At 41.7% G+C, this 13,908-nt stretch overlaps 1 protein-coding gene across 23 annotated transcripts in view; it reads right to left on the bottom strand.

Annotated features, from left to right (window-relative positions):
* Positions 1–1,207: 1,207 nt before the first annotated feature.
* The window catches only part of Hivep2 (human immunodeficiency virus type I enhancer binding protein 2), a 189,770-nt gene continuing 177,069 nt past the window's right edge, over positions 1,208–13,908 (bottom strand). For 19 of the 23 annotated variants that reach the window (XM_030244891.1, XM_030244892.1, XM_011243131.3 and 16 more), the window contains 4 exons: positions 13,026–13,201; positions 10,244–10,345; positions 8,632–9,527; positions 1,216–3,674 (listed from right to left, as the gene is read on the bottom strand). In XM_030244891.1, coding sequence (XP_030100751.1) covers positions 2,850–3,674; positions 8,632–9,527; positions 10,244–10,345; positions 13,026–13,201 — 1,999 coding nt within the window. In that variant the 3' untranslated portion in view covers positions 1,216–2,849. Of the gene's footprint in view, positions 3,675–8,631; positions 9,528–10,243; positions 10,346–13,025; positions 13,202–13,908 lie in introns of all 23 variants that reach the window. The other 4 variants (NM_001358783.1, NM_001358782.1, NM_010437.2 and 1 more) reach the window with 2 other exon arrangements.

Raw genomic sequence — 13,908 nt, 5'->3', positions numbered from 1 at the left:
CAGACTCACACAATGGACTAGGAAACAAGACTCTATTCTGGTCTCTGCCCTAGCCATGTACCACTCCACCAGCTCCCCTCAGAAACAGCTCCACTCTGCTCACTTTGTGCATGTACAGCTTCATGTATCCTGGGCCATCACACCTGTGCTTTCTCACGTCACTCACCTTCCCTCCAACATCCCTTCCCCATTGAACATAGGTGACAGACAGTCAAGAATTTGATCTGCTTTGCAATGTACACCCAGTACACTGAATGGCACTCCATTGCAGCTCATGAGAATGTATGTTGAGTCTGTCAACAAATTATTTCTAGGCTGTGTCCCAAGGCCCTGGCGGGGGGGGGGGTCTCCCTCTTCCTACTTACAAAAGCACAGTCCTGATTACCAACCTTGATTATGACAAAATGCCCCAGTGCAGTTTTTAATTCTAACATTTTCTCACATAGAAATCTCCACTACTTCTGTGAGTTTCTGGAAAACAAACATTGTCACCCACTGCAGAAGTCCATCTTCTTCTCAGCTCATAACAGGCACCCAAGCACTGCTTGATGAACACTGAAGAACTGGACAAAAGCAAAGGCCCTAAATCCTCTCTACCCCAACTTTTTCTCCATCGCTCACACCCCATGTCAGAGGAGTAAGACAAAACTCTCCCTACATAATCAAAACGATCTGGAGATTCTTAGTTGGTCATCTTTGTTCACCTTGGATTCATGCTTGCAAAACAGTTATGATTGTCTGACTCATAAAACAGGTAAGGTACACACTTACCAACTTGAGGTATTTATAATAAAAATACTGAGATTTCTACATGTTATGAACTTTTTAATTACTTTCATAATTAAAAAGATTCTGGTCTTCAAGAGCCCCTTGATCTGTGGATATTTTTTTGTATATTTCTGATGTTTTTGTTTTTTTACCTTGGAAACAAGAGTGCATGCTTCCTAGGCTCAAGTCTTTTCATTTCGCAAGCCTCCATTCTAGAAACTCCCTGCCATCTAGGCTAATCAGATGACCCATGGAAACCAATAACTACCTTATCACTTGGTTAGAGACCATCTGCAGTTGATGTGCCTCTTGAGATAGATGGAACCTAACAATTAAAATTAGAGTGTAGGTTAAAAGCATCAAAAGCCTCTAAGAAACAAAATCAGAAGTGAAACAAAACATTCACACACACACACACACACACACAAGAACTAGACACTTCAAGCATTTAATTGTATATTTATTTCTCTTTTTAAAGAACACTCCTTAATGTAATTCAATATACAAACTTGGTTTCACAGAATTATAATCCACTATATAGCACAAAGATAACCCAGATTGTGTGTGCGCATGCACAAACATGTGCATGCGTGTGCACATGTTGCTGTACCCCTCTGCTCCGCTCTTCTGGACCTGCAAAGGCTCTTCCCACCTTCAACACTGATCAAAAGCCATTCTGAAGGTTATATACAAAAAAAACTTCCTCCTACCAAGAGCTGCTTTCTCTTGAAGGCTTCTCTTCTTCATTCCCCCTGAGACAGCCAGGAGTGACACTCTTTCCCTGTACAGAAGGGTAAGGTGACATTTCCTAATGCTGATGGTAACCCTGTAACCATGTGGACTGGCTGATGGGAAGAGCTGGGGAGCAGGTCTCCATCCCCTTTCCCCACTTCCACACCCAACCCTCGAGTCCAAGTGCGAACCCTCCCTGCAGCCATAGTTCCAGTCACTATCCTGTGCAGCAAGAACCAAGATTTTTTTAAGCCCAGGTCTTCTCCATGGGCAGTGCACAGCACTGCCTACCAAGCCACCGGGCCGGCCGATAACCAAGCTCTACACAGTCCATGTGCTTTCTCACTTTAATTTTAAAGACACTCTAGCATAGGTCTGTGGCAACCTCGTGTCCAACCGAGTAACAGAAAATTGTACCAGTGATGCACTTGTACATATTTACATGGGGCGGAATGTTTTTCCCATATTTTTAGATGAGTATATAGATCAACATGTTCACATAAGACCAAATACTTTTAATATTATTTATAACTGATTTATAAAGCTTTGAAAAAACTCACAATAGCACATTGTTTACTTTAATGCTTTACGGTACTATCCATTTAAAATCACAACCAGCACTTAAGTTATTGTCAATCCAGCAAACAAGAGACAAAAAGAATTTACAAGTTAAGAACCGACTGATACGTTCTTTATCTTTTTTTTGTAACTAATGCATAAGTGCAGAATAAGATATTCTAGTTTAAATATCTTGCTTACAATGGACATTTCCGTTCTAGTTTCGCAACAGTTAAATCCATGCGTCACATAGAAAAGCAATCCACAACATTAAGAAAAATGTACAGTTTATGAAATAAAATAAATATTAGTATTACAGAATCAGAGCTGTACATAAAAGCTGTTCAGTTTTTATCATATAAAAATATGTTTTAGTGCAACCTCACATATATATAGATGCTGCTTTGCTTTACATCGTTTAGATCCAAGTGTCCAAAAGAGGAAAGAGATTACATTTATTACAAAGCAGATACACAAATTCTAAAATATGTACAAATTACTGCTAAAAAATGCTTATAAGAATATAAGCAAAGTAAAGAAAAGGCACAAACATCTGTACAATTTTCAAAGTACCAGACCCAATAGGTTAATTTCAAATTTTGTTTTGGTCAGGCTCAAGATGACTTGTTAATTTACCTAATTGTTTTCAAAATAACAAAAGTATTTATAATAGCCAACTACTGTAACTTAGGACAGGCATGCTATCAACTTGTTTACTTCTATTCCTAGAAAAACAAAAACAAAACAGGGGAGGGGGAAATGTGGAAATGAATGTGTCCATGCATTGCAGATCAATGGAGTTGATTCTTTTCTGGTGAAGGTTCATTGCCTTCCTCTGTGCTTAAAGATAATTCCTTGCTGCTCTGAAAGTCCACCCGCTTCTCATCCACACTGCTCTTGCTGTAAAACGTGGGGTGAGCTACTGCAGTCTGTGATGTACCAAAAGTGTCCTTTTCACCATCATGTAAGTCAGGGTGGGCGGCTGAGGTACAGGGCTGACCTGGCTCAGGCCCGCCAAAGTGTCTAATGCTGACGTGTGCACTTTCCAAGGGTTTCTGGGGGGACTCTTGTACCCATGTGGGAGGGTCAGCCCCAAGCAGAGCTGCCTCTTCTGTTGCAATCCGGAGTGAGGCAATGGCTTTTGTACAAGTCTGTATGTTTTCCTCCTGTTCTCTCTCCGTGGAATTTAGGCTGTCTTCTGAAGTACTCTGTTTCATCAATAGCCGTGGGGAGGAGGGAGAACTAGGTAGACCAGATGACTGCAAAACTTGAGGGGCTTGTTTCTCATGCCGCCTGGAAAGGATGTAGGGATCCTTGGCAAAGGCCTCCCCTGGTGCTCCTTTCTTCTCCTCAGAGCCCTCTGTGGGCAGAGGCAATGTGGGTGGAGGATGTAAACCGGAAAGGGCAGGCGGCAAGGAGTGAACCATTTGGATCCCACCAACTGGCACCATGGGTATAGGAGCTCGTACTTGCTGCTGAGAGTGTAGTGGAAGATGACTGAAGACATAGTCAGTAGGACCCTCAGGGAAAAGGCTGGAGCCGTGATGTTCATAAGCACCTTCTTGGTCTCCATAGAGACTGAAGTAAGGAACCTGAGGTATTCCTCTTCTTAGATTCTACACAGGAAAACAGAGCACAGAGTTGAGACCTGTTCCCTCTTTCCCTCTCTTTTCCCATCCCTTCTTCAGGATGCCTGGCACTTAGAAAGAATTTCTCAAAATTGAATAGCTTCCTTAACTAATTTTTCCAGTTCTTTAATGAAGGTATTCCCCTGTGGACAGTGGCTTTTGTTTTTCAAGTGCAAAATGCTAAAGCAACCAGTCTATTTCCCACTAGGCATAATATCACATGATGGGTATTTCTTCAGAAGAGCAAGTAAAAAGAATGGATTCACCAGGAAAACATCAAACCAACAAAGAAAACACAAAACAAAACACACAAAGGATGACTAGTAAATATTGATGGGATTTAAACTCAAAGGGAACAAGATTATCAACTATTTATGCTGTAGGCTGCACTGAAAGATATTCCCTAGGCTTGGTAAAAATAATAAGTTGGCAACAGGCTTTAAGAAAACCATTGTGAACTGGGTGTGGTGGCGCATGCCTTTAATCCCAGCACTCGGGAGGCAGAGGCAGGCTGATTTTTGAGTTCGCGGCCAGCCTGGTCTACAGCATGAGTTCCAGGACAGCCAGAGCTATACAGAGAAACCCTGTCTCAAAAAACCCAAAAAAAGAAAAAAAAATGAAAAAAAGAAAAAGAAAAAGAAAGAAAGAAAACCATTATGGATAGCACTGGTACTGTTTCTATTTTGTTGCTAATTCCACTTCCCCAAGAGGGGATGCCTGGGACAAGGAGTGAATCATGTACTCATGTGACTTCATGTGAACCTTCCCCTAATGAATCAAGATTTCAAGGAACCAATCACTGGGACTTCCGGGTCAGAGAAAGGGAGAAAGGGATGATGGAAGAGGAGACTGGGCTGGTGGACTGGGGTGAGAATGCAGGGCAAAATGTAGGTAGCAGAGCCGCCCCCCCCCCCCCCCCCCCAGTTCACGTGGCAGATCTGTTGGGATCCACTACTGGAGAACTGGAGGATTGAACTTAGAATGGCTTACAAATTGGGATGCTAGTTGCTGCGTCCAGCGATTGTGTTACCTATTGATTCTAGACTAAGTTTGTGTGTTTTCCTTCACACAGTGACTCAACTGGGTTCCAGAGAATGGTACTGTGGCAAAGGATGGGGTTTGCGAGAAGTGCACCCCAAAAAGCCGTGGAAATCTGGAAGCATGGGGCTGGTGTGGCAATGACCTGCCCTGGGAACTTTGCAAGCCTGGTGGAGAGATTTCAGAGCTTCCAGTCAAAGAGTACACAAGGCTGAAAGCAGACCAGGCTGAAAACAGGCCAGCCTGTCCACCAATGCCCTGCCAGTGTTGCAAGGATTGCTTTTTAAATATTTCCCACTAGAGAAAACACTTTTTCACACAAAGGAAGGCAGGGTGGTTTTGAGAAATCTGTTCCTTTGCTGTGCAAGGCTTGGCCTACAGGAATACATCCCTACTTAGAAGTCTCTTTGTGTTGAGCACTAATCTAGAGGAAGAAACCACTATGAGGAGAGATCTTAGTATGCCTACAAGAATACATCCCAACTAAGAAGAGGCCCTGTAAAGAATGCAGAGTTCTTCAAGTCCCAGATCAAAGCTAAGTCTTGTAGAAATGGCAATGTTTGAAAGGAAGCAAATACCCATTAATAGCATGTGTGTTTAATGGTTAATCATTTATATTCAATTTCATAGCTGAAATCAAAGATGATTATGGCTCAATTTTTCTGTTGGTATTACTTATAACATGAATGTCTTCTTGGAATTAATGAAGCAAAGGTATTTAAAATTTGGAGCCACAATTCTGGATTTCATGGTTTTCTCCTTAAATGAAGACTTTGCTATTCTCATTTTTTTGTAGTAGAACACAGCTTAGATCGCCAGATTATCCGGCTCTAGTGAATTAGTCAGAATTTTAATTGCTAGGATTCATTAATAATGGACTTCACTGCTTCCTTATATGGGAACTCAAGGTAGATTAAAACTTGTCAAATATGCTCACAATTTTGGAAAGCTATCTTAAAAATTGTAGCATTCATCTCAAGGATGCTTCAGTGCTCAGATTCAAGGACCAAATGCTACCATTAGGGATCCATACAGTTCTATTTAGATTTGAGCCTGGCCTCCAAACTATACATTATGCATATGCCTACTACTGTCTACCATGCTTGGAATTCATCTTGGTCTGGGCTACAGCTTATTCAAGCTGTACAAAAATTATTTGTTCTGCAACACAGATGAAATGGTCCAATAAGCATCCCTGGAATTACCAGAACCTCAAAAGGTAGGATACGTGACCATTTCAGGACTCAAGAAGAATCCTGTAAATGGTGTGTAAGTCTTCATCAAACAGCAGTTAAGGCAGAGGAACCCTAATGCTTTTGGCACCAGCTAGAGGTAACTGAGCAGAAGTCCTGACCTGAGAAAGGCCCTAACCTAAATGTGCTAACAGCTGTACTGCTTATAGCCGTGCAACATCTTTTAGGGACAGACAATATCTAGGCAAGGACTATGTCTGACTGATGCAGACTTCCTTACACAAGTGGCCACGATGCAAGACAACCCACCCAAGATGGCACAGACAAGAGAGAGACTGAGCACTGACTGCTTTACTGAAGACACTCTTCATCTACACACAGAAACAGATATGCATAAGAAAATGAGGCTGTAACTGTAATATATTTCCCTTTTGAACCATACTCCAGTTCCAGTCCTCAAAAATGGTGACTGACTGAATAAAGACACTTTTAAATTCTACTATCTATTAAAATGAACCAGATAGTGTTAGAGGAGGAATCCTAGTGGTGTGTGTTTCTCCATCTAAACCTTCTCTCTGGCTCTAAGTTCAGACTAAACCAATTATATCTTATGTCATCCTGGGTGTCATAGTCCCTTCACCCCAGTCATTGCCCTGTAAAGCTTCCATCAAGGTGTGCAAAATGACAAGGTAGCAGGACAGAATTTCTGTGACAAGGGACAATGGCTGGTCATAATCCTTTCTATACATTTTTTTAGAGAGAGGAAAGTCTTCATCCTACAGAGCAGTCAGAAGGGACACCTGTCAGAGCATGGTCAGGTCTATTTTTCTCTGACCAGAAATGTCTCTTTCACACATCACAGAAAGATATAGTTGTCACTGCCATCCAGAGGCGACCAGTCAACACAACATGAGGACTCAGGACAGGGCTCCTGCTTGAATCCCAGCTCTGCTGCCTCCTATGAGAACAAGCAGCAAGGGGGCATTTTTTCTTTAAAGATAACTGGACTGGGTAGCAAGCCAAAGGATTTGGTGGGGATGAAGGATGAGCTCTGTGAGGCATCCAGAGATTTTAGGAACAAAATGAAATGAAATAAAACCACACAAAAATTTAGGAAAAACTCAGTAACTGGTGAAACTTATTTTCTTGTTTGGCACTAAATTTCTTAATTAACTTTGTAGGGATTCAAAGGTCCAAAATAAATGAATTATTTTATTCTGTTTTATTTTATTCTTAATTAGTTAATGAATTCCTTGGCCTGAGTTTAACAGCATGTTAAATCAATGGCTTTGTTTTCATGACATGGTAACCTGAATGTGTTCCATTGACTCATAGAAGCCAGTTATGGTCTGCTTGGCCAAAAGCTGACTCAAAAGCCTCAGGAAGGAGGGATCAGGACTAGTTTAGCGCACCCTGCCAGCATCACCATGTCTCTGTCACAGGAATCATCAGAGGGATTTCCAGCTTCCTAGTAACTATATAGTGACTTAGGTAGCACAAGATATAGAAACTTGCAGAGATGTGATGTTTTTTTTCCCTAGCTTGCTAATTTACTAGCTTGAAATCAGCCGGGTGCAGACATCAGGGCACATCTCTGCAGGATTGCAACATCAAGATGAACTTTGCTCCCGGTTTATGAAAAAAGGATGATGAGGATACTGCAAGGAAGGCTGGGAGATTTCCTACAGTTTGAGAATGGCAGTGTAAGCTCATGAATCAAGATAGCAGTAGGCAATGAGAGAGAAGGGACTGGCTACCAGGGCAGGAGCAGACAGAGCGAGGAGTTAGCAGTGCCTTCTATGCCTGAGAAAGACCATGCTATGCCAGACAGAAAACAGAGGAAAGAGGGCAGGAAGGAAGATCTGGAAACTAACACCACTTTTAAAGCAAACAAACTCAGAAGGCAGCATGCCTCTGTGCTCTCTGCCTGCTCTTTGACAATCCTACCCCAATGGAAAGAGACACCATGATCTGCCAGGCTGCTGTGCAATGAGGAGAGGAGGGGCTCCGTTGTAGCTTTTCAGTAAAGCTGTGGTTTCAGTGTGGCCCATAGCCACTACTGCTGTCATCTTACTTAATAATACAAGAAAAAGGTGGACCCCTCAGAATATTCTCTGGAGCCCTCTGACAGCTCATTCTCTGGCCCGAATTCTCCCTCAGCATCTACACCTGGTGCTAACAGCAACAACAGGAAAAAAAAGTGCAGAAACCTTTATGTCTTTACCTTATGGGCTACTAGAGTGTCACACCACCTTTTCCCAGGCCCTGACCATTTGCACATGTACACATGTTGGGCAATGTAATGAGTATATTTTAAAAATCATTTTGGAAGTCAAGGACGAAGCCTGCATCAGAGTCCTCCCCTGCTGAAGTGTAAATATCACTAACAATTTACTGTCTTCATGTTTGTCTTCATAAGCATGCCATACCTGGGGCGTCACCTAAGGGTTTTGGCTCAAGTCTATAGTTATGCTTGCGAAACATTCGGAAGGCTTCTCCTGTTCCTACCTGCAAGTTCACTCCTGCTTTGATACAATCTTATACTTGGAATAATGCCACAGCCATGTCACCAACACGATGTGTGATAAAATGTCTCCCTGCTATTTGTATTAATAGGTTCATTACACCCACATTATAATAAATGCCTTATAACTATCCTATAGGAGGTTCTAATGCTCTGCAGCTCTGGTGAAGAGAACTCAGGCTATACTTACAGGAGGCCCCAATACAATTGGCTCTGTTTGTAGATACTGTCCCATGGATAATGGAGGGTTAGGATATAAAGCCCTTCTGGGAGACGGTGCTCTGATGGTGGTCATATATCTTCTCTCTCTTCTGGGAGAGAGATCTCTTCTTGCTGTAATGTCCTTTCCAGGAGACAATGGTCTCCTTGGGGACAAGTGCCTTCTTGGTGAGGCATCCCCTTGGGACATCTCTCTCCTCAATGCAGCTTCTTTTCTTGGTGACAGATGCCTCATCGGCGACAGGTCTCGTCTAGGTGATAAATGTCTTCTGGGTGACAAATCTCCTTTGGGTATCAGATACCTCTTTGGCGAATTATCTCGACAGGGTGAAGAATCATAGCCTGGGGAGGAACGGTAGCTTGAGGGGGAGAAGTCCCTTGGGGAGGAGCTTGGCTCTGAAGACAACATGGCCTCTTCGTCCATGGAGCTTGGGATGTCTAACCTGTCTTTGTCCGGTTCAGAGTCTGTGCTTTTGCTCTGGAACAGCCTCTGATATTCTGTCATCTGAGTGTCATCACAAGAGTCACTGGGTGTCATGAGCTGAGTAACCTGAATACTCGGTAGAGTGACCAAATAGCTGATCAATGACGAATGTCCCAGAGAGCTATCTGAAGGGACGCCATGGGCTACAGCGCCAACATTGACAGGCAAGGAGGAGAACCTAGGAGGCTGAGGACTGGTGCTTCTTGACCTTGTTTTGGGTGTCAAATCTCCTTGGTCATCAAAGTCATCGTCATCTTCATCATCATCATCGTTGTCATCTCCATCTTCCCCATCCGATTCCTCCGCATCGGAGAACTGGTGATCAGTGGAGATGCCGGACATGCTGTGCTTCTCAGATGTTTTGTGCAACTCTTCCATATTTTCTGAAAGAACCCAACAGTAATTATTAACAGAGGTTAAGATCCCACTTTCAAGCCTGGGAGCTTCTATCTGCCCCAACACTCTTCCCCAAAGCTTTCCTTACCCCCCTTCACCCCCTGAAACGTTTGATCATGGCTCTGAATCACCCCTGGACACTTACTTGTACCTACTTGGTTTCACCCCTGAGAACTCCAGAATAGGATCTCATATTTCAGACTTCAGAGAAGTCTCATGACACAACTCAAAGCAAATGGATGTGGCTAGTATTGACTGACACTAGAGGAAGAAAAGCAAAGCAACAGCCTGTCTCTCCTGTTTCAGGTGCAAGTTTATGTGTAAGAGGGATACCTCAGGAGGTTTGCCGACCTCCAGATCCTCAACTGGGGTTAATGATGGATAGTTTTTCTACTATGTTTCCTCTCAGACTAACACATTAAAATGCTTTCAGTTTCCTCCCAAAGCTTCACAGCACATAAATCACAACTCCATCCCCTGCTTCATGCACACATCCCTTTATCGTGTTTAGAGACAATTATTTTGCTAATACAGCCCTCCCCCTCTAAAACAAGTTCCACGGCAAATGGTTTCCTTTCTCCTTAGTTCCCAAGCAGCTCAGTATGCTGTTTCATTCCCTGCAAAGAGTACTTAATAAAGTGGCGTGTAATCACAGGACCACAAAGGCCACCCGAGAGGCCAGTCCATTCAGTAAGCCACGTACCTGCTTCTTCTGTTTCTGTGTCATCTACTGATGTCATCGACACGCCCAGCTCCAGACACTTTTTCATGTGGGCCTTAGATTTCATGTGTTTTGTTAGGTTTCCTAGAAAATGCAAACAAGAGAACCGGAGAATTAATTATCAAACTGTGATGACTGATACAAAACATTGTGTGATGAACTACCTTATGCACATGCATTTTTCTATACTACAAAACTTATCATAAGAGACTCAGGGATCAATGCAGGGTCTTAGAGTATATTCATTTGTTCTCATGAAATGACTGTGTTATTGTCTGTTGTCATCTTGACAATATAGTATTAACACACAAGTATGCACTTTTATTTTCCAGTACAGGCTCCCAGAAACCTGGGTAGAAACTCAGCCTGATGAAGGCATTATTTTCCTCTCTCTGATACAGCTATGCTTATTAATTAATTAATTAATTAAATCACAATGAACTATCCTTTCAAAAAATTACTATCTCACATTATGATTAACTTGTTGCTTATAGATCTAGTAATTCTACATATTATTTTTATATCTCCAATACAAATATTTCTACACTTTTATTGCTCTATTCAAAACATCTATAATTTTTGAAAGAGCTTGAAGAGATTTTGGATATGTTAACTCTTAAGGATGTAAGTGAGTTAAACTTTATTAAATTTCCATGAATTCATGAAACTCATCTGTTTCTGCTACTGTTTGTATATGCATGGTGTTGTATATGGGTGAAGATGCTAAGCATGGCAAGATAAGATACAGCCAGCCCTCTGTATCCATGACTTCTACCTCTGTGGTCTTAACCACCCAAGGATCAAAACTGGAAGAAAAGATTGTCTGTATTGAAAAACTCCCATCTACTTTCTTGGGTACTGCATAAACAATACGATTAAAAAAAAACACAGCAATTACTTTGAATAAGGTATTCAAGTAATCCAGAAATTATTTAAAAGTATAGAGGAGGATGTGAGCTGTGTGCCAGTAATACTCCACTTTATCCAGGGGCTGAGCCTGCATGGGAGCTCCTAAAATCAATCCCTCACAGGCACAGATCGAAGTCTGTCTGAACTTTCGTGTGCTTCTTCATATACAGTAACTATGAACTATATATACTCATACTCCAGAGAGGAACTTATTTGGGCTCTCTTCTTCTGAGTAGGTTTGTAATCTTCAGAGCAGATTTCTAGCTAGGAAGTTGGAATTGGAAACAATCCCACCTTGACTTTGGTTTGCAGAAGCCATGAGCATCTGATGTAGCAGACCAGAGCAGGATAGGAGACAATGGTAGGAGCTTGGTAAGGCAAGGGAGAGGGATTGGTCCTTAGGAGCTTGGTACAGGCAAGGGGAAGATAGGTCCTTATGACACACTTGTACTCAGAGAACAAAAATCTGAAAAGTGGATATTTCATCAGATGAACCCTGTGGAGCTCCCAAGAATGCACTGCTAACCCTCAAATTCCTAGACCTCTGCCTGCATACTCCCAAAGGCTGATAAGGAAATTCCACTAATGATCAAGAGGACACTCTTTCCTGGTGGAGTCTTCCCAATGGTGTATAATTGGATTTAATCATTTACTTAGAGTATTATTTTGTAAACTTTACAGTGATTGGTGGACTTGCAGTGTGCCCTAAAATCAAACTTTTACATCTTTCCTCCCAGGAACTTCTCAGTAAGCTGGATCATGCTAAGGGAGAAGGGTATTTAAAGAGCAGTATCCTTATTTCTTTAGATATACAGATGTTTATGTTTCCTCTCTCTATCAAACTTCAAATGAGGCATTAAAGACACATAAATACTCTCCTAATAAACAGATATTTGAAGACCCTGACTATCAATACTTCTGTCAAAAGAGCACAGCTTAATATTGTGGGCTACAACTGAGATAGGTATATGTCTCCCTACCGGATTATCACAATTCATACCTGGCTTTAATTGTCTGTTCTCATGTGTCAGGACAGATTACTTGATATTAACATTAAATGTGAAAATGCTAGAAATGAAGTGGGTTGATGAGGGGCTGTCTACAAGCTACCTTAGACAGATCCGACATGCAACATGAAGATTTTCACCGGATTACAGAATAATAGAAATAAAAGTCGAGCAACCGTAAGTGAAACATTTCTGTGTAAATCAGCCTCTTAAAACGGATATTGGAAAACGACAGGTTATCTCAAGGCAGGTCTTTGCTGGATGAGATTAACTCTTGAGGTCTGAGAGTAAGACTTGCCTCCAATGCTGATAAATACACAGAACAGAAGCTATCAAGTCTCTATGTATAATTAATGCAGCTGTGGATGGAGGGGGCCCACCAGGGAGTCTGTGGATCTCTACATTATTTATACGCTTGAAAGTGACCATGGCCACATATTTTCTTCTCAGTAGCTTCCCTTGCTTATCCACTGACTCTCACATATTGCCTTCCTGAAGAATCTCAATATTGTTGCAAATATTATCTAGCCCACATAAATTTCCAACATGAAGTAATAGCCATCCAGGCACTTCTAAGCCACTTCCTTCAGAGACAACCTGCCTGGCCCTCAGTCTGTAGCTCTTAATTAGTCATAAAAGGAGTCTCAGAGTCTCACATACATCCTTTGATCCTGGACAGGAAGGAGGAAATATATCTCAGGGGGGTTATATTTGCACAAACAAAATACTCTTTATGGTTGGTGAAAGTGAGTTACAAAATAATACTCAGAATCCTAAGTAGCAGGAAGTTTCCCTGAAACCTTTCCCTCTCCAAACAGCAGCAGCAGCTGCAAAAGCCAAGCTCATACCTTTCGTTTTGAAGGCAAAATTACATAACTTGCATACATAAGGCCGAACATCAGTATGAGTGCGTATGTGTTTTTTGAGCATACTTGGCTTCTTACAGCGAATTCCACACTCTTCACAAATATACTTTCCCCGTCCACGTCCTCTGACATACACATAATCTTCATTGGATTTGTACCTATTTGAAGAAGAGGCAGACCACTGTGATTTTAAATACTCTTAGCATGTGATATACCAAACCAAAAGCTAGTCATTGCCTGATGTCAATTTCTATGAGGGTCTTTTCCAATTATTCACCCTGACTTCTACGAACCCTGGGAAGTTTATATAGCAAACACTTGAGACAATCTATGTAACAGAATTATTGCTGTATGCAAAACTTTATTCTATGTGGAATAACAGATTTACTGATGGAATATACAAATGTCCCAATAGGTTAACCTAAGTCCGGAGAGATACAGACCTGGACCTCCCACTTGTGGGCATAGTATAGCATCCAGTCAAAGAGCATCACTAAATGCATACCAACATTTTAGAATAACCATGCTTCGTGCATAATCTGTTAACATGACATCATCTATAATATACGTATGGAGACATTTTCAGAAATAATCCTAACTGAGAATAGAAATCTTCCTTGCAAGTTTCTACTCTATTTTTACAACCCTGGTACATGTGTGCCTCTGAAATTTCAACTTAGCCAAGGCTAAGCTCTGCTCCCCAACTGTTGTCTACAGATGTGATCTGTTCTTCCCAGGACCATGAAACTGTACTCATGTGAAGTTTAAATTTCAACTGGCTTCTTGAAAGCAGCGTTGCATAATGAGAACTAGAGATTCTGGGATGAAATTAGTGTTTGTTTCCTGAAAGATTGGTCTGAAAGTG

This window comes from Mus musculus, chromosome 10, assembly GCF_000001635.26.
Source record: "Mus musculus strain C57BL/6J chromosome 10, GRCm38.p6 C57BL/6J".
Classification (NCBI taxonomy): domain Eukaryota; kingdom Metazoa; phylum Chordata; class Mammalia; order Rodentia; family Muridae; genus Mus; species Mus musculus.
Note: the sequence above shows the minus strand (reverse complement) of the source record. Positions and strands in the feature narration are given on the sequence as shown.